Source organism: Hydractinia symbiolongicarpus, chromosome 3, assembly GCF_029227915.1.
Source record: "Hydractinia symbiolongicarpus strain clone_291-10 chromosome 3, HSymV2.1, whole genome shotgun sequence".
Taxonomy (NCBI): Eukaryota; Metazoa; Cnidaria; class Hydrozoa; order Anthoathecata; family Hydractiniidae; genus Hydractinia; species Hydractinia symbiolongicarpus.
Genome location: NC_079877.1, coordinates 10508230 through 10535630, shown reverse-complemented (window position 1 = coordinate 10535630; position 27401 = coordinate 10508230). Strand labels below are relative to the sequence as shown.

Genomic DNA, 27401 nt, shown 5'->3' with positions numbered 1-27401 from the left:
CAAACAGACAAGTAGAGAATTTTGTTTTGTAAACTAACCAAGCACAGATCAAATATAAGTATATTTACAAAACCGCAAGTATCAAAATTCTAAGCATCTTTACAATTTCTAAACAATAACATTATTTAATAACAAACCATCAATAGACAGTTGTTAAAAACATCTTAAAACCATATTATAAGTCTTCTTTTCTACAACCTGGAATAAATGTATACATCTTACCAAAATGTATAATTCAAAGGGAATACAATTAAAAAAAGAGGAGGTGAAACGCCCTTAAGCGTAAATTGGTGTTAGTAGCAAATAGCGTGAAAATGCGCCATACAGGGCGTTGCGAAGTTTTCCTAGAAAACAGGTTTTACAATCCTGTTCCCAAGGAAGAAGATCAGTTACTAGAAATCCACGACTAACACTTTAAATTACCTAAAATATAACATAAAAAGCACCACACCACCACCCACCTGCCACCCTTGCGTTTAAAAACAACAAAATAAACCTCTGGTGTAACACAACCTTTATAACAAAGTAAATTTGGACTAATCCTTGTTTGAGAAACGGATTTAGAAACTTTTCAATATAACGTCTGCAATAACAAACATTGCAAAATATAAAAACTTTCATAAAATGTAATATTTACAAATAAAAAACACCAATGACGTATTAAACAACTTCGTCTCCATGACTTCTTGATAATAACAACCTTACAGTGCGATTCGATATTTCCAAAAACCTTACTAATTAAGAATTTGATGAAAAGCCAAATGTTAAAAATAATTTTATACTCAACCATATTTTCATGATTCATTTTTCACAAAAAAAATACACGCTCCATCCACATTCTTTGTAGTTGTATGGCGTATCTTGGTATGAGAATGTTTGAACAGAGATTATTCGCGTGGTATAGAATGGTATGCAGTGCAATATTTCGTGAACGCACTTGACTTACATCGCGTTTTTGCGTGAAATCCTGAACTGCTGACTGCTGTAAATGTTGTTTTTTTCATTTTTAAAATTCATTCCGTTGAGGTAAATGGTACAGATGCTACGTTGTCGTATGACATTTCGAAGACACTGCAGTCATGTCTTTTTTCTCCATTTTTACAAGCTGCGCTATGAGTGATTTTTGTCCGGATATTTCTTGATGTAACCTGTCACGAATTTGAAGCTCTTTCACCAGCGTGTAGGATGTTTCTAAAAAACATTCAAAACATTACACGTGACAAGGCGTATAATTGGAATTACACGCTTATCGTCCTTGGCGATTCCATCCTAACAATTGGCTCTTCCTTTTCTCTGACTGTAACTATGTTACATTCCTGCCAAAGATCGGATAGCATTACTCTAACTTGCTTGCCTGTCACACAAGCCGGTTAGCGGGTAGTAGATGCCACACAAACGGGCTGACAAAACTACATTTAAAATGCGCCGAAGTGGGACTCGAACTCGAAACCTTATGATTATAAACAAAATGCGCTACCACTACACCATTTCCGCATAAAAACAATTTCTAATTCTCTCAAGCTAACTGTTTTTACTTACGATCGATATTCGCGCGATTGTTCATGAACGCAGTATAATAGAGCTAAATCAGCAACAAAAAACCTTAATTTTCTTATATAAACATAAATGTCACATAATTTAGGAAGAAATTAAGGGAGAAAAAAATCCATAAGAACAAAATAAGTCTAACTCTGGCGTAGTGTTCTTACTATTTAGAACAGCCAGCCTTTTATAAAACAGCGTATAAAAGCCATTTTATACAGGGATAAAAGCCGATATTCGTGCGATTGTTCATGAACGCAATATTATAGAGCTGAACCAGCAAAATTTTGCCAAAATCCGCAAAAATTAATTCTTTTAATTACTTTTAAAAATTTTCATCCGATCTGTTCACTTTGCTTTACGTTTAAGGGCCTCTTTAGCTTGACGATCCATGTAGAAATTTTTTTGATATTTTTAGTGACGATATTTGATCTTACATTCATTACAGCTTAGTATTCTTTTTTTGATATTTTGATGAAAAATGGAGAGATGATATTCCATAAATCGGATGTTTTTCATACACTTTTCATATACTAAATTCGGTTTTTCCCAACTTTCGATTTACCAAATTACTTGCATCCGCAAAAAAATTTCCGCAATATCTCTTTTGAGGTCGCTATCCGCAAAAATTTATTTCGCAAAATATGCCATTTTTGCGGAATCTCATCCGCAAAAATAAATTCTGTTAAATCTCTTCCGCAAATAATTTCTACCCTTAAGGTAATTTGAAGAATTTGAAAGAAAAAAATTCATAAAAACAAAACAAGGCTTTATTCTGGCGTTGTGTTCTCCTTATTAAGAGGAGTAGTATTTTTATAAAAACGTTCCTACCAGTAGCTATTTTATCCAACTGCGACAGCAAGTCTTTCAAATCAGCGCTACCCATAGCTGACACTAAGAAGAAGAAAAAAATACACAACTCAGAGGATACACAGTAGTGGTGTCCATCGGACTTTAATACAAAATTTAGATGCTGTTTCCTAATATTTTAAAATATTAATTTTTCAGCACGGTAAAGTTGGCTCAAATGGGTCAACAATTTACATGATAGCGAAGTTTATATTTAAACGTGTAGCTAGAACTCTCTAAATCTTTCTTATTTCGAATATTCTCTCGAACAACAACGTATCCCGAACAAATAGATAGGATATATGGAAAGAATTCCTATATTTCTCTCAAATTTTTTTATCAAAAGATACGTTTTTTTGCGAGTTAGCGATAAAGAGAGCTACTATATTGCTCAAACTAATTAATTTTGAAAATAGCTGCCGATGGGTTCAAATTATTCAGCGCAACACGAGACAACATTGAAGTGAAGAAAAAGAAGAATTTTGGCTTACAAAAAATTCATATTTTTATTTATTTTATCATGATATCGCTTTAATCTGGACGAAGGGTAACAAAGGGTAATCTGTTTTAAAGAAATTAATGGAAACGGTTAAACCTCTGAAATTTTAGCGTGGATTTAATCAGCGGTTGATTTCATAAAATCCGTCACTCTTGCTAAATTCTTCCACACAGAAATATTTTCCAGCTAAAGTTGTCGGAATGCAAGGTTTCCATGAACCGCCTATTCATTCTATTAAGGTTCAAATCCAAAAACAAAATTGAAAACTACAACACTTAACTTAAAGGTGAAAAATTGGTAACCAAAATTGTCAATGTGATGTTTATATTCCCGCCTGCTTTGTCAACATGGCTTTTTTAATATATTGTCTGCTGTTATGATTGGATAGAAAGATTTGAATTTAAATTTCTTAATTCTCAAAAAAATCCTAACTTCAGGACGATTTCAGGAGGTTTTTGATAAAAAATTATAAACGTTATCTCATTTTTTTATCATTTTTCAGAAATTCTAAGACCATGGCCCCCATAATGTTAGGTAATACAGATATTGATAAACCATAAGAGATTTTTTTATTAATGCAACAGCCTATAACTCGTTTATATGCCGATACTACTGCTGAATTAAAAAATTCTGCCGAGAGGCGCTATCGCATGAGAAAAACCAGCCCAGCAAAGCAGGCTGACTCGGTTAGCCAAGATCTCATCTTCATTAACAAACTCTCACAAAACATAACTTGCCATTGCATGAGAAACAAATTTTAGATATTGCCTTAATCCCAGCTAAATGAGATAAAGAATTCCATGCGATAGCTCCAGCCAGGCAACCTTGGTTGATTTTTTTATTTTCTATGTATATTAATAACAAAAATATTAAAGAAAAAACTTTTAATAATAGTTTAAAACAATAAATAATATATAGACAAAACTTATTGTAAAGTGCAAAATTTTTATACAACCATTTTTCAGCCCAGTCAAAGAAAACTTCATGTTATAGCCAGCTGATTCCAGCCTGATAGCAACTAGATTTTTTAATCAAACAGTTGCTTTGCATATCCATATAAATTTTTTGAGCTGCCGAAAAGGTCATACAGACAATGATATGAATGCTAACTAACTATAATCACATTAATGGAAAGCTTTTCTTGTTTGTTGAAAAATACACTACACTACAAATTAATTTAGGTAGAAAAGTATTGCAATGGAAAAGTCATTTATGCCAAGATGGCATCTCCATAAATAAGTTCCAATTTTACTTACGTTGCTCCTTACTTTTAGGTTTGTAAGATACTTCACGTAAATCTTGAGACGATTCAAAGACATCATCAACATTAACATGCTCCATAAAAGTGTTTGGTTCAATTAGATTCTCATTCTTAATATGATTCTCTGTCTTTTGATGCAAAATTGTTCTTTCTCTTATATTAGGACTGTTATTTCTTTTGGAGTAGTCTAAATTCCTTTGAATTATATCTGCCCATTTGTTTAAACATATCTGATGGGCTTTTGTTAGTGTGCCGCAGTGTTTTTCATGGGAACCTTCAAATTGCGTAAACTCATCACTTAAAATAACATTAACAATTTTCTCATCGGTAACCTGGTGACAAATATCACATTCTTCAAATTCATCTTCCAAGTCTATTGATACAAATCCTTCCTCGTCATCAATCTCGCAAAACATTTGTTTATGTGTTAGGACCTATAAAGAAGCAATACATTCCATCAAAATATCAGACAAGCTTGGAATCAAAAATTGAATTGCAATCAACTTTTTTCCACAGGAGCACCCGCTTCGTTCTACATTGAGTAAATTCTATCTGCACATTCTTTTTCTAGCCATCCATAAATATCTGTGTCACTTTTGTGCCATTTTATCATAAATACTTTTTCTTTTATGTATATATATATATGTATAATGTTTCATGTTTGACACAATTGGAAACACTTTATTATTGGCTAATAGGTCAATTCCAATGTGTTTTATGTGTCACACATGTGTCACGTAAAATTTCACACATATGTATATATGTCATAATGAAAAAAAATTACGCAAATAATTATGTTTTCCCTGTTTTATCCTAATTTCCTGATTTTAGAAATGTTACTATTACTGCATTACAAGCATGGATATGTTTCCTTTATTTGATTTAAAATATTTAATGAAACATTTAGAAAAAGTGTACCATACTGGCTTGTGCTTTAACCCTATTCCTGTTGGGCTAGTTGGACTCAATTTTGGTGGCTGATTTGCTGCGAATTCAATCTGTAATTTCTAAAGTTGCTATTCAATTGACATATAGATTCCACAAATGTTTTGGAATACTAAATTCTTTGCTTTTATTGTAATATAAAATTCTATTTTTAGTATTTCATTGGGAGTTCAGCTTTAAAGAAAAATGATTTTGTTAAAGGATTCCTTGAGATAAAGCCCTTGATTACTTAACGGGTTGTCAGCAAAAAATTAAGAGGCCTGGTACAAGCAACCAAGTGTTAATTTGGCAAAAAATACGTTAATCAATTCACCTTTATAATATCTATGCATTGATAAAGTTTGAATGCACATCCCTTATAGTATAAAATTACTGATGACAGAAAATGTCAAAATTTGCTATTGTTTAAACATAATTTATGCAGCATAATTAAATCTGAAATTCTTTAAATGTGAATATCTTCAGAACAAAAAGAGCTTTTTAAAAAAGTTTAAAAAGACTTGTTAACCAACTTTTTAGGCTCTAAATATAAGTCCAACATCATTTTATATCTCAGGTTTCCTTTAAAGGAGTTGAAGTCATAATTACATGCAACCCAAGATATCAGAAGTCTCACTATCATCTTGACTGAACTGAAAGTATATATATATATAATATAGATTAGTGTTTAGCCTGAAAAATACACCATATTTTGAAAAGAAAGCAAGGCAAAGCCTTTTAAAGTCGAGATCTAGAAAGTGTTTATATTGTAGGTTTTAGATACGACTTACTGCAAAAAGCAGAACAGCAGAACACGTAACACCAGAACAACCTGGAACTATGGAACTAGTGGTCCGGAACACCTGAACTCCGTAACAAGCAATCAGGAACAAAAATAAAATACATGTTTTTTAGTGTTTCTTTTCTTAAAATTGCTGTCAGCAATATAATTGGTGATTTAGCAGTTGCTATCGTGTTTCTTATAACTTATAACTTTGGTGCCGTAGATTAGTGGTTATAGCTCTTGTAGTCTGTGCGGGAGACAGGGGTTCGATTCCTCTTGACGGCGATTCAACATGGTCAAGTGAATGTTACCATAGTCCCGGGTTAACCCAAGCCATGTGAGGGAGATTGGGGAGTTGGCACACTGTGTGAACCTTTGGATGTTGCAGGGAGTTGTCTAGTAGAGCGCGAGCCCTACTAATTGGGTCTGCGTACTCAAAATGAGCATTAAATATACTCTAAGACTCTCCATCTAAGCCATGGCCCCTCCTGGAAATAATAGACAGGGTATATCCCTCAATATTTGTGAGGCTAGCTATGTAAAATATGCACATCTATCTATTTATCTACCAGATCTACCAATATGGTCTTTAGTAGACCAACATCGGTAGTCGTTTTAGAACTGTGACTTCTTCTTTGACTTGTGTAGAGGCCTCTTACAAACTTGAAATAGTGTTAAATAAGCCTTTTAAAAAGTTTTATTTAAATGATTTCTCTGGTAAACTGTTCCATTCATTAATAACCTGAGGAACAAATGAAAATTTTCTTTCATTCAGCCTGTTATCATATCTTTTTTGAGTGCCCTTTCATCAGTGAATTCTCACTCAGTTCAAAGAAGTCATTTGGGTTTAAATTTTCATACCTATTCATTGTTTTAAACACCATCAGGTCAGCTCTTAATCTCCTCATTTCCAGAGACATCAAATTACATTGTTTAAGTCTTTCTTTGTATGGTGGATGACAATACCTGTAATCATCATTGTAAATCATCTCTGCATATTTTCTATGTTGTCAATGTCCTTTTGCAGAAATAGTCTCTCTGATTATATGCTGTATTCAAAATGAGACTCACTAGGGATTTGTATAATTTACACAAGTTGCGTTTGCTTTTCCATTCAAATGTTTGTTTGATGACACCCAAGGTTCTGTTGATTTGAATACAGCAAAAATAAGTATGTATGTACTTTACCATGACAATCTGTACATGAAATAACGATTTTCAATTATTGGATTTTAGACAAGTGTAACACTGTGCACTGTGTGCATGTATGACAACAACAACAACAACAACTTGTCTTAGAAACAAAAAGGAACTGGGGACAAAGTCGTGTGTGCACTAAAATTGTTGTATATACATGAACACGCTTGGTAACTTATGTAGCGTGTATAAACTTAGTGCACATAAAATCTTAATTTGCAAAGCCCTGACAGCTGTGACCTTTAAGAAAAGAAAAGCTGAGCAACCCCTTAAAACTCTGCCATTTTTGTAACCTTAAATTGAATTTTCTTTACCATAAAAAGTTGCATTGGTGGCTTGCTGTTAATTCATTGCACACGTTTTAATACAGTGGCCCCCATTCTAGTGGCCCCCAGTGGAAACAATCCACTAACTATAGGTTTTTGTGATTTTCTGGGCTGGCCACTTTAAATATTTATTATTATTATTATTATTATTATTATTATACAGTCTGTCTTGGTAAGTACACCTTCTTTTTGTCTACACATTACAACCTGGTTCCCAGGACATTCTTGCTTGTTTATATTAGATATAACTTGCATGAGCAGCCCTCAAAATTAGCTTCGGCAATCAGCAATTATCGTCGCAATTGCTGGCGCAGGTTTTATTTCACGACAGCAAAAAACTACCAAGGCTGTTCAGATCCACTTGCTTAATATGTTGTCCGATTTTTTGACTAAACAGGCTACTAATGTTAAATAAATTGTCTATTGTTAATTAGTTTTTTAGGTTGATGCTCGCAACTTTAAAGCACTGCCTTCTACAGACATTATTGGGAACGATAAAAACCATCAATTTAATACAGTGGCCGAAATCGTCCAAAAAAAAATCTATTTTATTCTGTTTAAAAGTTTCTTTTTCTAAAAATTCATCCAATTAATTCTTCTGTGTTAAAATAATTCACAAGTTTTGCTTAGTTACATACCAAGGTTGAAGTAAAAAATAATTACACTAGATACTGTTAATATTTAAATAATATTTTTAAAATTGTAGATGCTTTACTCTCTCATGTCAGCAAATTATTGCTTAGGGATTGCCGCTGCAAACGACTGTGTAAATTGCCAACGGGTTTTTGGGCAATTTCAAAAGCTGTATGTGATGTTAAAAGCAGAAAAACACTGGAAATGAGGTTATCCATGTTTTTAAGCGTGACGTTATGTTTACTTTTCAGTGGTAAGGCCGCCATCAAAAATATGTTATGTTTGCGTCCTAAAGACCCCGCAAAAATGAGTCGGCCGGTCGGTCAGGCATTTTTTTTTCTCCCAGGATTTTCAGATGGGGGCAAAATTCTTTCTCAGGGCCAAAAAACAGTATAGCACCCCTCGACATTGTATGCAGACCCTTTTTTCGCCACCCTGTAAACCCTAGTACCCTAAAGAAATTAATTTTTACAAGAATTAATTTTCGCGAGTTTTTGTCAATTTGGGGAAAATTACTCACGATATTTTTTCAAATATATCTCGTTTGGGTCAAAAAGTTTTTTCCAGGTTTTTACCGACTTACCGACTCGGGTTTTTTAAAAATGAGTCGGTCAGAGGACACGAACATAACATATTTTTGATGGCAACCTCCTCTAGCTAAGCTCCTTGGCTCTGGCATTTAAAAATGTAAACACTAGAATTCATTTATAAACAAACATAATGGGAAACTTACTGTAACAAGTTTGCTACTGTTTGGCCTATTTGTTTACTAATCTTGCATGATGGAGACAGGAGGGAGATTAAGGAATACACCTTTACAATAATTCTGGAAAACTAACACTCCATCGCAGCTTATTTAGCGATCGGAGGAGGTAAACATCACACTTTTATAAGAGTTTATTAATGAGAAAAGGCGTTTTTTCGAGATAACTTTTCTTGCCGCGTTTTGTTTTTAATGAAAAGTACACATAAGTTGTATCTTATTATTATTAACGTTTCCTGGACATTTGAAAGAAATTGATATGACGGAAGGTAAAAAAACTGGAGAAAACACGCTTTCGTCTTTAACATACTCTCATAAAAACACGATTTTTACCTCCTTTTTTCCGATAATGTAAAACGAGGGAGAGCCGTAGGAACGCATGTACAATTGAATTATCGTAAAGGTGTATTGCATCATAAGCTGGCTAGATCAAACATGCTTAGCCGGCTACGGCTCAAATTGGAATACATCTTTTCACAGTTTAAGTTTTTTGCTCTTTTCTGTATTTAAAAAAAGAAAGTAAACAGATTGTCACCATGGTTAACTGAAACTGTGGTGAACTCGTGTAATGAGGGTAAGTTGATACCCAAATCGAAATTATTATACCAACATTGCCTCCAATTTGTATAATGATCGCCGCACGGATTTATTGACTCGTTATGGGTCAACAGAATCAAAAACTGGGAAAACTTTCCATATCAATAAGATGATAAATTTATTTTTAAGACATTTATAATTAATTCTACGTATAATGTTTTAATTAAAATTGTTATATAATTTCACATAATGATACATTGTTAATTTTAATATCATTTCAGTTAATATATACACTGTTTAGACAAAAAATACACCCCCCTAACTAAAAATAACTTTTTGTTAATTGTTTATATACCACTATCCAGCAGACGCAGGCATCAAATATATCTTGCCGTTCTTTGAACGAGACGTGACGTGAGTAAGCTAAATGTAGGTTTCATTTTCAAACTCTTTTTTGTTTGTTTGTTTTTTGTTTGTTTTATTTTCTGTTTCTTTTTTTGCATTTACAAAGTTAATTTTATCAAAGAATCTGTGTGGCCGTAGCTAGCTTTATACAGAAAACATAATGAGATTTGCTTCTTGCGTATATAATATCTATAGCTAGCTAGCCAGCTAAGCTGGATGGAAAAGACGGCTAGCTAAAGCTTTAGTCTGAAGCAGATAGCTGTAATGGGCATTCAATTTCTTGCTAATTGATTTTTGTCACAAAAAATAGTAAAAAACTTTAAATAAAATACAATTTGCTACACAACTTTCTATACTAAAAGGTTGCTAATAGACCATATTTGCCACAGGTGTTTTAGACTTCCTTTTGCTTTTTCAAATAAGTTCATCTGTTTGCCTAAAAAATGTTTTTTGTCAAGTTATGTGCATGACCTTTGGGGTACAAGACCTAATGTCTAGCCATTAATAAACCAAAGTGTCTGCTGCACTGCACTGGTACAATACTGGTTATGCATATTGACAAATACTGAAAAGGAAAGTAAATAAAGCATTACTCAAAATGATGATAAAAACTTTAGATATTCAATTTAAGAGGTTTTTGCAAAATACATGTTTATTTCCTTGACCAGAGCTGTACTTTTCGCAGGTAAAGATAGTTTTTACTGAAGAATTTTAAATTTCTTTCATGATATCTTGATAAGCATACATTTGTTGTTGGGGAAAAGTTAAAAGAAAAAAAAATGTCTGTGTTAGGTATAGATAAAGTGTGAAAATGAAAAAAACTAACAAAAATAAGAAAACTCGAGCTTCAGTATATATATACTATGCAATAAAATATCCTTGCGTTAATGACAGTAGAAAATTCAAAGAAAGAGGCCTGTAATTAGGTACGGGCGCAGCAGGCACTTTTTTTATTCTTATATTTAAGTTGTAAGTGGCTGAGTTTTCAAGTTAAATGCCTTGTCTGCAGTTTGACTTTTGAGAACTGTATAAGATAAAATTAATATCTAGAATAAAACTTGAAAGATATTCTTATGGAATTGATGGTTCACTGATTTTGACTTCAATGCAAAAATGATGACATCATCCATCGAAAGGGAATGTTGACATAAAGCATTAATTTATTCTTGATAAAAATTGGTTTTTGGCCACAAAAATACTAATTTTTGGTCATTTAAAATTTTGCTCATCTTAGAGTTTTCAATTCAAATTTTCAATCAATTTATTCTAATTTATATATAGTTTTATGGATTTCTTTTAATTTGTTTTTTTCAATTTTTTTCCAAATTTTTACTTTTAGATTTTTTAAATTTAGGATTACGCAGCTTTTGCCCACTAAGATTATGTTAATGGCTAAAGCTAGTCTATTTGTTCATTTACTCTTGTTTTGGAAATTAAAAATATGTATATGCACTATCGCAACAAGGTTTTAATATTAATTTGATGATTATCAAGTTGAACGTGCAGAATAACCAATTACAAGTTGTTTGGTCAATGGCACAAAGGCTGCATATCTTTCCTAATATAAATACAATTTAAAAAACATAACACAAGTTCTTGGATCATACACAGTTATAGAGGTTTCAGTTTGTTATTTCTCAATTCAAACTTGTAAGATGAGTTGAGCTAAGCTGATTTTTTTAATAACCTGCAAATGTGAAAAATTATTTTGATAGGTGTTGGCACCTTTAAAGCTTTCAAACATTATCATGTTTATTTTATTTGTTTAAGCAGGCTTTCTTAGTTTTTTTTAAATATAATAGGTTTGATTTGCAGTTTGAAAAAGCTTTAACATTGGGCATTTTAGATTGGGTGTGTGGGTTAAAACAAAGGTGCCCAATAGAATTTTGTAGAAAATCAGAATCATCCACTAAGGTTTCACGGGGTGAACAAGACATTTTGTGTGGTAACCATATAGAACATTATAACTGTCATATGTATTGATCAAGATAAAACTGCTGGCCACATTGGTTGGATGAGCTGGTTTTGGATCTTAAGATTTTCTGAACTCCATAACTTCCTTTTTAACAAAAGTGGTAGAAATGGCCTTATCATAGAAAGTGAATGACCAAAAAAAACTGGCTACACTTAAGCAAGAAATACATCTGTTATTACTGAGAAATCTACACTTAAACATATACTGACAAATATGATAAGATCTAAGTAAATCAAATTCCATATTTTCTATCACTAAAACTTGTCTTATTTCATTACTTGTCTTATTTCTCACTTTAAAAAGTCTTCTCAAACCGACTAAACTCAGGGCAGATTTGGAAAACCTTTTTGGGCATTATTTGCAGATTTTCGACAACTTCTGGCATGAGTGATATGTAAATAATTCTTAATTTTAGTATTCAGACTTTATAGTAACGAAGAACAAAATAATTGACAAATAAAAATTAAAGAATGTTGGTTTAGTGTTATTTTTTTGTTGTTTGAGGCGTTTTCAACTGTTTGTAATATAATAGAAATATATGGGTGTGACTTTTGGTAAGCATCACAACAGTAACCTTTTGGATGTAACTACTCAAATCTGCTGTGGATATTTTATTATATGTTTTCCCTGTAGCTATAAGTAAAAAATGTTTTTTTAGAAACAAAATCAATAGAAAATGAGTAATTTGAATAAAGAAGAGTTGGATACGCTAATAAATACATGTTTAATTGCAAAGGAGTTCTCTTATTCGCCTTACAGTAAATTCCGCGTTGGTGCTGCCTTACTTTGTCAAGATGGTAAAGTTGTTAAAGGGTGCAATGTGGAAAATGTGAGCTATGGATTAGCAATTTGTGCTGAAAGAACTGCATATACTAAAGCCATAAGTGAAGGTAGCCGTTCGTTCAGAGCAATAGCAGTCTGTACTGATGTCAAAGATCAATTTGTGTATCCCTGTGGAGCGTGTCGTCAGTTTATGTCCGAATTTGGAGATGTGGAAGTTATTCTAGTTGATAACGATAGAAATTACAAACGCTGTTTTTTGAAAGAACTTCTGCCAAACAGCTTTGATAGCCATGCATTGACGAAGGGGCAACAAAATAATACCAGTTAATACAGTTATGTGATATGAGGTTATGATGTTATAAGAGGCTGTAAGCATTATTTAATTTGGTAGTTTTTATGTAATGGTGGTTATTTAAAGTAGGTTAGTGATTTTAGTTTTAACTTTCGTATATATTTGTATAATCTTGAACTTTCGTGGAAAATTAGTTACCTTGAGGAAACTAATTTCTTTATGAAATTTTAAATTTTTTACCGCTTTGTACTAAATACTGAAGCCAGTGGTACTGACAAAGTCATTTTTTAGATACAAATTTTTGAAACCTAAGACTTCACACTTTCTATTAAATCGTTAGTCAAAATCTGTTCGATTCGCCAAAATAAATGCAACATTTTTTTGACTTGCGGAAATTAGTTCCATTAAGGAATTTTAATCTCTGCATGTCGATATCATCATTAACAAAGCGTCTAATGAGACATTGTTTTACCATTTACCCCATTTTATTATACAGAAGTCCCAAACATTTTTTTATATTTAAATTAATTTTGACGGATCTTTAATTAATTATATCAGAGAAAATGTTCAATACATTGTTAGTGTTCAGTTTTGTATAAATTTTTACAGCAATAAATGTTGCAGTAATCTTCATGCATGCACAGTCAGTAACGAACAATGAAAACAGTTCCAGTGATGATATCATGTGACATTTCTTTAACAAGTGTTCTGAAAAAATAAGCACTTATACTCACTACTCCTAGTTGATAAATTATTAAATTTATTATCAAATATAATACAAGATTAATTAAGTTATTATATGCAAAAAAACGTGGCTACTTAAAGATTGTTCTGTAGGTTAAATGTTGCTATTTCTGTAAAAAAAAACTGTTTTTCTTCGTTTTCGTAACAACTGAAGAATTTTGTAATGAATTTTTGTGACCTAAAAAGTAGCAGGTGTTTATTACGAAAACTTTTCTTTTCTTTTATGTATAGTTTTTGATAATTTCTTTAGCTTTAAAAAGTTTCTATAAAATCTGTTTGTTTTTTGTTCATTATTTAATTTAATTCATGAAATTTTTAAAACTTTTCTTTCGCACAATCCTTTCAAATAAAAAAAAGCTTCTTACGAGTATTGCATATCTTTCAAAACTAAAAATTTGATAAACTTTACATTTTTGCGAATCAATTGTTGACGCATCAGCTTTTCACGAAAATTTGTCGTGCCCAAAAGTTTCACGAATTCAGATGGACAAAAAATTTCTTTAAAAATTTTTCTTGGTTGTGTCTTATTTCTTTTTAAGATCTGAAACTTCTAATTTGGCACTTGGTCTTCGTAAACCACCTTAATAGTGATAGTAAAATAGAATATTTCTAAAATAGTATGCACAATCGTACCGAAAAATTATAGAAAATGTGCGAAAAACCCTTTTGTTTGCAAATTATATTAGCAAATTTTAACTGAACGGTTCCTATTTTTAAAATAGATTATGTTAACCGAACATCGATCAGAGATAAAACCTGTTCTGTGAGAAGAAACTAAGTGTAAAAGTTGTTGTAATTATAAAGTTCTAAACTCGGTGTAAACTTTGCAGGCTAGGCCTGGGTGTGGTCTCGCTTATAGGGTAATATCTCTCCCAACAAAATCTAACTGGCTCTCCTTTCGGCGTTCGTAAATTTAATTCGCGACATTTATCACAGTGAAATTTACTGTGTCCCTTGGGAATTGATTTAGCGTGGCGTAATATATCGCTTTCGTCCTGATATTTTTGATTTCTGTCGTACTGGTTATTAGGACTTCGTTTTGACAAATCGTCGTCAATTTGAGTGGCGTAATCGTCGTAACGAGAGTTTGAGTCGCCGACTGTTGTGTATGTAATTTGCGAAAACCCGCCCAAACTGTCGGTAGACATGGCGCTTAATCTGTGTGTCGGGTCACGTGACGTTTGTTTATTTCGACGTTGAACTTCTCCGTGTAATTTTGTGTCTCGATAACTCCGATTTTGATGCTCCACACTAGACAGTGCTTCAGAAGATTTGTATATTTTCTTTCTCTGTATATTTTCATCTTGTTTTTTCATATTTCGCGGCATTGTGTTAGCTCGTTGCCAATCTTCATGGCTCATTTGATTTTTATTGTGATGACGTAATTCCTGTTTGTCTTGATGACTCCATGATGAATGTCGCACATAGTCTCCTTTACCTCCTGTTTCGTATGTGTTACGCGACTTCTGCTTTTCTTGCGATACTCCCGAGGACGCATGTTTGACAGCTTTTGAAAACATCGCATTTGCTTCTTTTTCGGTAATAAAGCTATTCTTTACACTGACAGATGAAGCATCCTGGATCACACTTCTCACACCTTTGTCTCTGCCAGATCGTTCTATTGGGATGCCATCCATCGTGATCACGCTCTTTGCAGAAGATTGGCTTGCACTTTTATGTAGAGATCTTTCACTGTCTATATTTCGCTCTTCTTGACCTGGTAAAAAGTTGGTAATATCTCATATTTTGAGCAATATCTCACATTTTGAGCAATGTCAAATTTGGCAAGTAAAGTTTTATTAGGAATCAATTACAATGAACTACGAATCGTTGATATAGCAAACATCTGAATTTTTCGAACTAAGTTTTTTCCCTTCTCCTTAAGAAACCCTTATATAATCTTTCGACAATAACGACCTCTCTGTTTTTGAACCTTTTTGTGTCCCTTCGGGGTTGAGTGTGCTAGCTTTATCCTACACATTTTTTTCCTAATCATACGGTTTTAAATACTAACCTCGAGCATTCTTTTGAAGATGTTTTTGTCTTGCTCTTTCCATTCTATTAACTTGATCCATGTCTTGTTCAGTCAAACTTTTGTAAGACTGAGAGTTTTGCTTATTTATTTTTGCGTACAGTTCATCCTCTCGATGTTTTTTATTTGCGAGTGTTGGCGTGAGAGTTAGTTTAATCGATTCATCTGCACGTAGGTTTTGAACGTGTTTCTGTTGGCTGTTTTTGTTCCTATAGTAATAATAGAATACAGTAGTTGATAGTTCGTGGAAAAATCCGCGGGATTTCACCCTTTAATACATTTTTCGCTCACAAACAGAAGTACAGCAAGCAATATAATATAACCTCTTTTAGCTGTTACGTAAATGGCCTTTTCTGTGCTATATTCTCGCCTAATATGTTTATTTTTCATATAACAAATATTGGACACAAGGCAACATTTCTATTGCACTAACTTCCGTAGACCAAGAATATTTTGCGCGAATTCATTTTGCATAAATTCAAATTCCTTCACAAAACAACGTAAACATAGTATAATTAAGCTGTGTTGCAAAACAAATTTAAGGAGGAAGTAATTATTAAAATGTTGTTTTGTGTATGCACGAAAAATAGTACAGATAAGATAGAAATAATAGCTACGTACAAAAAAGTAAGAACAGCATAAGTCAGTCTTTCCAAACGAAAACTAAAGTAAATTACCTATAGTCAAACTCCAAGCTTCGTTCATCATTTAAATTTGTTTGACTCTTCGACATAACGGTTTTTCCTTGCACTCTTGCTGGTTTAGACGAGTCGGTCAAATAACCTCTGTCCAACTCGAACATCCTCTTTGGTTTTACTGGAGCTTTTTGTTGTGAGGGTAAAGTGTTACTTCTGTGTGTAGATGTCATCACCTTTTCTGTGTGATACTTGATGGTTTCTGTGTTTCTTCGTTCTTCGTATTGGTGTCGTTGTTGTTGTTTTTGTTGTTGTTGTTTTTGTTGTTGCATTTGTTGTTGTTGCAATTGTTGGTGTCTCAGCAGAAGTTGTTTTTGTTCTTGTTGTTGTTGTTGTTGCTGATGAAGCAATTGTTGTTGCTTGAGCTGGTGCTCATACTCTTTTTGTTGCCTTTGTTGTTCCTGCAGTAATTGTTGTTGCCTTTGTTTGTCCTGCAGTAATTGTTGTTGTTTTTGTTTGTCCTGCAGTAATTGTTGTTGTTTTTGTTGTTCTTGTTGCAATAACTGTTGTTTCCTAAGCTCTTCTTCTCTTCGTTTTTGTTGTTGTTGTTGCTGCTGTGCTACCAATATGTCATTAGCTGGTGAATGTCGTACATTATCTTTGAATTCCATTCTGCGAACGCCTATTGATAATTTTTTATTAAGAATGAAAATGACACGTGACAAAAAAGGCTTTACTTAATTATCAAATTTGAAAAAATGAAAATAAACATACTTCCTATTTTGTTTGTCATTGCTTGCTCTTGTCTAGATCGCATTGCTTCGGCCAACATATCACTGGCATCAAACGCATTTCCATCGCGATATGTCTCACTTCGTATAGGATTATCCCTATTTTTCGTCGGTTGCTTCCTGCGTGGTTTTCTCTCATCAACTTCAGAGCTGCTATCTTCGTAGTTGTCACTCATTCGTCTCCTTCTCTCCCTACTCAACCTTCTTTCTCCACTTTTAACTCTCCTTCGTCGGGTAGGCGACATGCTATCATCTTGATTCTGTTTCACTGTACGAACATTTTGCTTGTCGTTTATTAGCCTTGTAATCTCTTGTTGTCTCTCCACAGATATGTTTCTGTTATCGACTGTTATTTCCACAGCATAGCGTTGATTCTTTTGTACTATGGTGTCTTTCCTATCGCTAGAAAAGTTGTTTCGTTGTTTATTGTAACTTTGCACGTAGTCTGTGTATTCTCTGTTTCTTCTATTTGGGGAGCGCCCTCGTTCTCTTTTTTGTGTTCTGTTCTGCCTTTGTTCACCAGTTGGCGACGCCCCTCTACTAATCGGTCTATCCTTCTGGGCGTGTTTAAAGGACGCAGATCGATCCAACGAGTTAGTAAAGTTTCTATCCAGTGATCTATGTGATCTCGGATCCGCTGAGCGAGATCGTCCACCGGCTGATCGTGATCTGTTTCTTCTTCTTCGATTGTCATTTTCAAACTGTTCTTCTTTATCAAGTTCTTCCATTGAAGAGCGCTTTAGTTGGTGGATGTCAGGTGTCTTTAACGCCCAGTCTGACCGTTGCTCCCTCTTACGTCTTATTCTTGCCTCGATTTGTTTTTGTTTTGCTTTGGTTGCGTCTTCTTCCTCTTCGTTGCTTCGATGTCCAATCCTTTCTGATCTTCCACCTCGATCCTGTGTTGCAAATTCTCCATCTGAACGAGAACGTTCACTCTTTTCTCTCTCTCTTCTGCTAATTTCACTTGATTTCAACACGTAGGTGTCAGTACTGCTTGGTCTGGAGGATGTTGAATTCTTATCTGACTTGTGTCCATTCTGTAATTCAGATTGACTACTTAAAGATCCATTTGGTCTTCTTGGATTTTGTAGGTCCTCTTGGCTACTGGTAACAATGTCAATAGAGTCATTGTCATTCATCAAGTCCACAGGCATCGCAGATTCCACTTGTATTTCTGACGCAACACTTATTTCATCCTCATTAACCATTTGGCTTTTTTGTTGTTCTACATTTTCATGCATGTCTATCTCATCCTTCTTTAATTCTCTTAAATTTCCATTCTCATCTTTGATATAGATAACTCTCTCTGATATTCTCTCTTTCTCCGACTTTATAATTGTATTTGTCGTATCCTGCGTGACAGTGTTTGGTTGTTGTGGTGGTGCCATGTAAATTGGTTGTGGGTGCACATGAACCGGTGGTGGCGGTTGACGATTCATATTATCCAATTCCTTGATTTGATTTCGAAGACTTTCTAGTTCGCCTTTCAATTCGTCAGTGTATAATTCTACTTTCCTCTCTTGATCTTTGTTGGCAAGGTCTCTCATTTGATTTCTGATATTTTCCAACTCGGATTTGATCTCATCATTGTAAGGGCTTGTAATGAATTTTTGTTTGTCTTCTAGTAACCCTAGTTGACTTCTTAAATGCTGTAATTCAGCCTTTAACTTTTTGTTTTCTGCAGAATCAGAAGCGTGTTCCCTTTTCAAGTGGTCGATATCTTGCATGTCGTGCTTGAGTCGTTCCAACTCCGACTTTAACCTTTGATTTTCATGCTCATTGATGAAACATTCTCTCTTTGCTCGTTCTAAATCGATGAGTTGGTTTTGAAGATTTTCCAACTGTCCTTTAGACCTTTCTTTCTCTTCATTCAGCATGATCTTTTCTTGTTTCAAAGCCCCCAAAACTTGTAGCTGCTTCTTCAATTCATCTATTTCGTTCTTCATTATTTCATTCTGTTGTCTTTCGATGTTTTTTTCGTTTTCTTTCATTTCATTTGTACTCTCCAGATCCTTTATCCTATTTTCCAAAGTTTCTAGGTCAAACTTTAGTTGGTCATTTTCCCCTTCTAATGCTCTGGTCTCGTCTTTGTATCTGTCAATCTCAAATCTTGTTCGTTCAATTTCTTGGCTCGCTTTTTCAATTTCTTTTCTGTACAATTCTTCTAAGTCTTTTGTGTTTGCTGAAAGCATCTGCTTTTCTTTCGCGACGGTAACCAACTCCTCGTCAATGTTTTTCCTTTGTCTTAATTCGTTTTCAAGACGTTCGTTTCTCTGTTGGAGTTCACCTATGTCTTTCTTTAAATTAGAATTTTCTTTTCTTAAAGCTTCCAGCTCTCTTTTCAAGTTCTCATTTAATTGTCGTAATTGTTCAACTTCACTTATTAGCTGTTGGTGTTTTTCTTCCATGTCGTCTCGATAATTTCTGTAAGCATCTTCAAGATTTCGAAACTTCTCATGCATGCTTTTTTTGTAATCTTCCATCTCAAGATCTTTAACATTTAATTTTTCTTCGTAAACCAACTGCATCTTCTTGTATTCTTGAATCTCATTTAAAAAGGTAATCTTATCCTTCTTTGTCAAATCCATTCTTGACTTTATTTCGTCGTTCTCTTCGCGGAGATTTGAGTTTTCTTCTCTCAATGGAACCAAAGTTTGCTTCAGCTCTTGTACTTTACCATTAATCTCTTTAATCGCTCTATTTGCTGCTTCTAAGCTCTGTCTCAGAATGTGATTATTATGAGCAAGCTGCATTTTTTCTTTACCAGTTTTCTCAAGCTTATCTCGGACTTCTTGTACTTCATCTTCCCATTTCTTCTTCTGTTCTTGCAGCATGTTGATAATGCTCATTAATTTGTTATATTCTCGATAACTCAGCTCAGCGTCAATGGTATAAACATACTTAAACGTGTTGGATTCGTGAACACTCGAAGTCGAAGTAAATGCAGACAGAACCTTACCCTGGCTTCCAAATGTTGTGAAAGGCGCATATGAGAAATCACCGTCGCGGCTACTTTCCCCATATGCTCGATTTTTCGCTAAGCTAGGGGATCCACTTGTATAGAATGGCGTCTTCAATTTTCGTGGATCTTCTTCATCATCTGATTGAGGCCTGTGAAACTTTTTCGGTGACCATTCAGGTGGAAACTTTTTATTTTGATTACCTGGAGAGCTACCATATTTGTTTTCATAGCTACCATATTTATTTTCAGGCGGCCCATCTGGATGGTCGTAATTATTATTGATATCATAGTATCTCGCATCATCCTGGCTTTCACTTCGACGATGCTCCTCGTAAGCTCTTCTCGAGTTGGGCTTCCATTCAAACCTCTCGTGGTCGTCCACGATAGTGTTAGCGGAGTGAATAATGTTTCTTGGCGGTTCATCATCGTAGTATTTGACAAACGTTTGGGAAGAATACCCACTGTCCACATTTTTCAAAGGTTGATCAGTCCAAACTGGATCGCCTCTTTTGGCAGGTGGCACGTATGCAATCTTGGACTTTTGTTTTCCCTGACTGGCAGCAGTTGATTGCAACAATCTACTTGATACTTTGGTTTTGATAACTCTTTTCTTTGGTGTTCCAGACACGTTTGTTAAGCTGTTATTTCTTTTTATGCCTTTCTTTTTCATTTCCTCTCTTTTCTCCAAGAATTCGTCTCTGGACATTTCTGGCATGGAGGAGTGTCGCTCTAAACCGAGTCCGGTTTCCTGTAGACTTCTACGGTACATGTTTATCTCTTCTTCTTCTTCTTCGAATTGATCAGAGTGATATTCTACTTCGGTACTCGAAGCAAATCTTTTTATTGAAACTATATTTCGGATTTTATCTTCTAATATCAACTGCTTGATAAAATCCTTCAGTATTTCTATACCTTGATCGATTAAATCAGTAGGAAGATCCGAGGAGAAACGTGATAAGACAATTTCTCTTCGTTGGCGCTTCTCGTGGAGAACAACTTCTCTTGTGAATTGTTCTTCCCTTAATTTTTTTTCTAATCCCTGCTGTGTGAGCTGTGTTTCTGATTGGACGGTTTTCTCACGTGGTTTTCTGTCAACAGGTATGCTTTGAATATCCTCCAATAAATTATCACAACTTTTTTGAAACTCTTGCACTTGTGTTTGCAGATCTTGAGTTGACTGGAGTTCCGAATCGGGTTCCCTTTTTTCAAGATGCCCGATGTCAAGTGCACTGATTTTATTTGGCTTATTTAGAAAAACAACGTCTTCAGCTTGTGATACAGATTCAGTCGTAACACTTTCTGTGTTTAAAATAACTTTTTCTTCTTCCTTTACCTCTCTTTCCTCTTCTTTTTCCTCTTCTTTTTCCTCTTGGTTTCTGATCAATTTTTTTCCATCTCCAATGAGTCCATTGACTTCTGGTTTATTGTCAAGTAACTCCTCACCCTCTTGCTTATTAACAACGCTGACACTTGTTGTTGTGCTTTCGCTATGACTTATTGTCTCAGTTTCTTCTTTCGTGCTTGAACGTACAGATTTGATATAGATATTCTTTGTTGATCTTTTTCGTTCTAGCTTTGGTTTCTCTTCTTCAGTTTTCCTCAGATCAGGTGTTGATTTTGACTTAAGTGTCTCTTCTTTAAATAAATTTTCAGTGGATTGTAAAACAGTGCGATTGTTATTATGTGATAAATTTGGTACACTCTTGTTACGTTTTAAGTTCTCGTCGCCCCAAGGATTATTTGGACGTCCTACGACTGTAAAAATACCTGGATCTAAATCATCTTTTGATTTCGGTATACTTTCATGAAAAGAACCTCTCCTTTTGCGACGGAAATCCGCAGATTTAGACCTTTTCTCTTGTTTTACTCGTCGCTTTAAAACCCTGGGTTCATCACCTGTTGGGGGTCTCTGAATGGATCTGTCTCTATGCTTGCGGCTACTGCTGGAAGCTGCAGATGCAGGACGCTCGAGATAATCCGATAAAGCTGCAGACAGCCGTCCACTGCCAGCTGATGACGGACGACTTGATTCTAACGATTGCCGACTGGATAACGTAGAGCGTCGTGTGCTAGCAGCCGATGACGTTGAACGTCTACTGCTTTTTACTACCGAGGTTGTTTCTGTGATTTGTTGCTTCCCTTAAAAGAAGAAAAAAATCATGCTGTTTAACATACTTCCTAATTTAATGACATGTCATTATAATTGATGCAACTTAATCCTTTCTAAGGAAGTCATGATCTATGCTTGAAGTTAATTATAGATAACATTTTCAGATGAATTAAAACTGACACGAGAAACAAGTCTCTACTTTCAACTTATCTAATACAGTACGAGTTTTTAAGAGTGACATTAAAATTAAACAAAATATTTTTTACGTTCATAAAATAACGTTGCTAAACATACTTTTCTTGTTTCTATTGCTCGTTGCTATTGGCAACTTAAATAATCAGATAATTTTTTATCCCAGATATTTAGTATTTTAAAATAGTTGCTTTAGAGCAGACAATTTTTTTTTAAGTAAAATAAAATAAAACTTCTTCTAAATATCTGTACGTCTTAATCGGTGAAATATTTTAGTTGGAAAATTTGCAGTTGTTGAAATTAAGAGATGATGATGCAATGAAAAAAATTCCACAACTTATATAGTGCAAAAAATACAATTATTAAATGACATTAAAAGTACACAAAAATTAAATCACGCCATATTCCAAAAATGAAGCAAGAAAAACAAACAAACAAACAAACGAAGAAGACTAATTGGATCACAAGCTAAATTCTAGATTACGGTAATTGCACGTGTTCCCTTGCATATACGTTTCCATTTTAAAAATGTCTAAGGAGTCAATGTTTCCATAAAATAGAATGATAAATCACAGAAGAAAATAAATATAACTAATAAAAACAATCAAACAAACAAAATATTTTTAACTAAAACATAGACAACAACAGCGAGTCTTCAAATCCTGAAAATTAAATATTTATAAGGATTTATATAACTTGAAAGTTTATATGCGAACTGTACATCAATGTTGTTTATACTTGCCCTTCTGCAGTGAGGACGAAATCCATTTAAAAATACACTTAAAAACAGACATTTAATGAAAATAAAAAAAAACTCCAACAGAAATAAAGTTACCTTTGGAGAATTGTCAGAATGCATCTTATTAAATCTTATTAATTCTATTACAAATTTGGATTTATTCTACGACAATACAATATACAAAAGCATTGAAAACTTTTAAAAACTAAAAATATATAACCGATTATCTGTTCGCAGCAAGGTATTTTTGAAATGCTCACAAAACAACTCAATAGATATTTCATAGTATAAGCGACTAGCTCATGGTCGCATTATCTAAGCAAAATATTTAGCACAGTAGTGCAGGTTTTCTTGTTATTGTTTAACCATGGAAATATTTTTTTTTCATAAAAAAAAACTGAAGTGTCATAGGTGAAATAAAGATTAGATTATAGTCGTTGTTGTTAAATGGAATGCGATGATAGAGTGCTAAAGAATGCACATGCGCTGTGCATGAAGAATAGAACATTATATTCTATTGGCAAGGGTATTTTTTTGAATGAGTGAACGTAATTAGTTGTGTATTCGTGGGAGAGTTTTATTCATTCTATTTAATGAGAAGAATAGTATGGAGTGTATGCTAATTAAAAAAATCCTCTCTTAGTTACATCAACGAGGTTTTAAACCTCGGGTACGACAAAACACTGTTCTTATCTACTAATTTTGCAGCGTCTCTTAAATGGCAGCGACGACGAAAACGACAACAACAGGTTAACAAACTGTAACAAATATACTTCGCTTGACAGTAAATAAGGGAGAAAGATTGTCTGCCTAATTACGCAGCAATGAAACAGGAAGACTCCAACTAAGCAATTAATGTTGTCAAACGTTTGATAATCAACTTTTTTTAAAAAAAATATTATTAAAAGAAAGTTGTTAGGCGTGCAAGCTGGAATTATTGCAGTGTTTTTTGTGAATAAAATAAACAACTTTTAAAACTATTGGTATCTATCTAAAAACTAATCTCTCTTCCCCTAAGAAAAGTCTTCCTATAAACCCTTCATAAAAGTCTGCAAAAAATGACCATTTTTTGTAGCTTCTTCAATAGATTTTTCGTGACTTATATGATCCCTACACAACGTATTCACCAGACATCAATGGTTAAATAGTAACTCTATTTTTTAGTAACAAAAGTAAATGTCAACCTAGTATCCTCCTAGAGTCCACGGATATTATTAATTTGTATATAGGTAAGTTAGTTATTAAAGTTTAGCAGACAAGAAAAGCATGTGGAGTGTTTTATACAGGAGGGTAATGGTTGCTAGGTGTGAGAGTTCTGTCGTGTAATAGCATTGAACATTCTCTGTTGGCACTCTCTTGATCCAAACGTTACTTCAATAAAACAATGCACTGTTCTATGATAATCGAATCAATACAACATACAGAATTTAAATTTTGTCAAGGACATATACAAAATAAGGGATAAACAATATTTAATAAATAATAATTGAAATAACTAATGGTCCTGAAAAGCTTTTTAACATTTTATCAGAGAGTAAGTTACTCTCAAACGAACTTTTGTTAATCTTTAATCTAGGACATAAAATGTTGCATGGGAAGGCGGAATGCTATAGGAACCACAAGCAATCTAGAAATATCTTTCAAAAAACACGCATCCTGAACTTGCGAGTGTTCACTTTTCACTTTGGATTTTAGATTTTGGATTTTAGATTATTTGGTTAGCTCCAAAATCTTGGAAAGTATTAACTTTTGCTGAATTCGATACACGCAAAATCCTCGATCTTTTGCACGTTTCGGGTTCGTGAAGGGGATTGTTCCACAGCGGACATTGTGGAAATTGCAGATAGCGTATTTTCGACTTTGCTTACTTTGCCTACACAGCAGCCAAAGTAAACCTTTGCAGCTTGCCGAGAGTGGAATACTAGCCAATTGATGCTGTTTAGCCATTTCGAGAAATAGCCAAAAACAACTTTAAAATATCAGGTCCGGAATTGTTGACTGGGCAAGATATGAATTGGTGAACGGGTAGAATCTTGCCCTAACTGAGTATCCTCAAGATGCTTAAGAAAAAAAATCGGAAGGTTTGTCCAAAATTATTAACATCCGGATGTCGTGGGTACAAATGTTTCGCAAAGATGTTTGCGGCTCATAAAGATTGAGCCTAGATAGTGGGCTGCAAAATCTGTTCAAATTATAAAAGAAAAATAATTATTTTCCTAAAAATTTGATTTGACCGTCGAACGAATTGTAAATGACCAGAATCTTGGCTTGTGTGTTTTCTGTAATTTTAAGACTCTGTTCAGTAAAACTCATTAGCCCGTAAAGAATTTATTGCATTTTGCCCATTGCTACTCACAATTACCATTCTGGCTTATACACATACACACAGACAGACAACCACAGGGTTGTTTGTCCTTTATATATCGCATTTCGTGTTTCCGTACCAGACAGACAAACAGACAGACGACGGCTATAATTTTAATAAATATACGGTTCACCTGCCTTTTTATTGCATTTTGTGTTTCGCGCTACTTGCGGTCTTATTTTGACGCGCGAATAGACATACAACGCCTATTATTATTAGGAGACCAGTAGCAGCAAACGACGATTAAATTTTGATGCGGTGGTTTAGCATAATTCAGTTTTGGTCGACAGGCAGACAGACGACAACAACAGACAGACGACAACAACAGAGAAACGACAACAACAGACAAACGACAACAACAGACGAACGACAACAGATAGACGACAACAGATAAACGACGGCTATTATTACAGAGACTAGTCGTTAACCCGTGGCGAATCTACGGTGTCGTCCGTCTTTAAATCAACGCTATATCGTATGCCCGCTGCACGACACTATTCTTGTGGACAGACAGACAAAATACAGCTGTTATTACAGAGACTAGTCAATGACCCGTGGAAAAAACCACTGGTTCGTACGTCAAAAAATTATCAATTCTGTGGGGGACCCGGAATGAAGTTGTGCGCAGCTATTATGAACACACAGAATATATTGCATTTGCTATTAGCTATTTCGTGTGTCTGTAGCACGGTTAAAAAATGGCTCAGAGAAAGACAGGCAATAGCTATTATTAATGTCCATCTTCCAAAGGATTCATCAAAGCATTTTTCTACACACACCACTATACGCCCAACACTAAACGCCCACGCCCACCCACACACACACCTGAAGTAAACAGTCTTAAAACTTTAATTATTTAGAGAATTTACTCTACCGTTATAATATAAAGATTAATACATGCATAACAAAGACTATGATAACGTTTATCCAATAATTCAATCTTTATATTTAAATTCTAGAAGATCTAATTTAAATCAGTCAAAATTGATAGCTGAGTAATCCAAACCTAACTATTATTTCATTTACTGCAATCTTTATTAAATTTTAACTGCAGTTGATTAAGTTAGTTGATAAAAATAAAAACAATATGAGAGAATGATTTTACAAGAATATATAACATATGCTTAAAAATATGCACGCATTTGCTTGTGTATAAAATGTCATGCAATTTATTTGAAAACGGTGGAAAATATATTTTGGCCTTGGTGGCTAATGTCAACATGTTTATTGAGAAAAAGACAATGTTGGTTTAGCAGAAAAATACAGCTAAAGGCGGGAATTTACTTGGTGCTAATTGGCCAAGAAATTGAGACGAAAGTAGAAGTGCTTCATAATTTTGGACAATTAACACCGATCGATTCTCTCGATTTAGTTATTTGCGTTTTAGTGGAAAACCGGCTTAAGACATGCAAATATCAAATGAAATCTTTCTTTAATCAACTCATCTCGAATACGAAACTTCAATGCATTTTTTTCTATTTTTTTTGTACTCATTACAAAAGAAATTATTCAGTTTGTAAATTAAACGCATGAATCCTATATAATGACAGAATTTTATGACTTCTCTAGATTCAAAAAAATCTTAGAAAAAACAAATTGAATTTTAGGACCAAATGAAAAAATTAGCGACGTTGGCATGCCAATGAAGATTTCAAAAGTGAACGCGCACGACTTTGGAATCAATTGAAACTGCATTTCTACTTTTTCAAAAACAAACAAATAAGGTTTGAAATATGGAAATAATATGACAGTAACTTAGTTAGCTCGTATACTATAAACTCGCACAAATATCGCGACAACTCAATCGCTATATAACCATAGCCCGGATGGACAAAAGTAAACAAGAGGCAACAACAATTGGAAAGATGGTCAAGAATAAAATAACTAAATACATTTGGAACGGAATGGAAACTCACCCCACATCTCTGCTAGGACCGTCATCTCTATGAACTTCAGAAGCAGATCAATTTTTTTCCCATTTTTGTATAAGCTATTACTGCTATTTTACACAAATCAGCATTAAAAAATGTTTTCAAAGCGACTTTTTGTTTTGATTTTAAA

At 33.9% G+C, this 27401-nt stretch overlaps 4 protein-coding genes across 4 annotated transcripts in view; 1 reads left to right on the top strand and 3 right to left on the bottom strand.

Annotated features, from left to right (window-relative positions):
* LOC130635644 (sortilin-related receptor-like) overlaps positions 1 to 27401 on the bottom strand; it is a 67457-nt gene that overhangs the window by 28093 nt on the left and 11963 nt on the right. The gene's annotated exons all lie outside the window — the stretch shown is intronic.
* Positions 390 to 12018, bottom strand: LOC130635655 (uncharacterized). Its single transcript, XM_057445053.1, has 4 exons — positions 12014 to 12018; positions 4147 to 4587; positions 2374 to 2436; positions 390 to 1191 (listed from the first exon to the last, which is right to left on the bottom strand). The coding sequence occupies exons 2-4, from the start codon at positions 4565 to 4567 to the stop codon at positions 1043 to 1045; spliced, it is 633 nt and encodes a 210-aa protein (XP_057301036.1). The 5' UTR covers positions 4568 to 4587; positions 12014 to 12018; the 3' UTR covers positions 390 to 1042.
* LOC130635657 (probable cytidine deaminase) lies at positions 9664 to 13401 on the top strand. The gene is made up of 2 exons (XM_057445055.1): positions 9664 to 9744; positions 12354 to 13401. The coding sequence occupies exon 2, from the start codon at positions 12372 to 12374 to the stop codon at positions 12804 to 12806; it is 435 nt and encodes a 144-aa protein (XP_057301038.1). The 5' UTR covers positions 9664 to 9744; positions 12354 to 12371; the 3' UTR covers positions 12807 to 13401.
* On the bottom strand, positions 12703 to 27401 carry LOC130635643 (trichohyalin-like). The gene is made up of 5 exons (XM_057445034.1): positions 27257 to 27401; positions 16956 to 22073; positions 16224 to 16863; positions 15529 to 15755; positions 12703 to 15231 (listed from the first exon to the last, which is right to left on the bottom strand). The coding sequence occupies exons 1-5, from the start codon at positions 27279 to 27281 to the stop codon at positions 14321 to 14323; spliced, it is 6921 nt and encodes a 2306-aa protein (XP_057301017.1). The 5' UTR covers positions 27282 to 27401; the 3' UTR covers positions 12703 to 14320.

Bases quoted from the DNA above. Each gene is read 5' to 3' on its own strand.
- LOC130635655 (XM_057445053.1), bottom strand. From the start codon at position 4,567: ATGTTTTGCGAGATTGATGACGAGGAAGGATTTGTATCAATAGACTTG. The intron at 2,437-4,146 runs GTAAGTAAAATT...TCTTCTTCTTAG, and splicing joins ACCTAAAAGTAAGGAGCAAC to TGTCAGCTATGGGTAGCGCT. The intron at 1,192-2,373 runs GTAGGAACGTTT...AATGTTTTTTAG, and splicing joins GTTGGATAAAATAGCTACTG to AAACATCCTACACGCTGGTG.
- LOC130635657 (XM_057445055.1), top strand. From the start codon at position 12,372: ATGAGTAATTTGAATAAAGAAGAGTTGGATACGCTAATAAATACATGT.
- LOC130635643 (XM_057445034.1), bottom strand. From the start codon at position 27,281: ATGACGGTCCTAGCAGAGATGTGGG. The intron at 16,864-16,955 runs GTATGTTTATTT...AATTATCAATAG, and splicing joins AATGACAAACAAAATAGGAA to GCGTTCGCAGAATGGAATTC. The intron at 15,232-15,528 runs GTTAGTATTTAA...ACTTTTTACCAG, and splicing joins TCTTCAAAAGAATGCTCGAG to GTCAAGAAGAGCGAAATATA.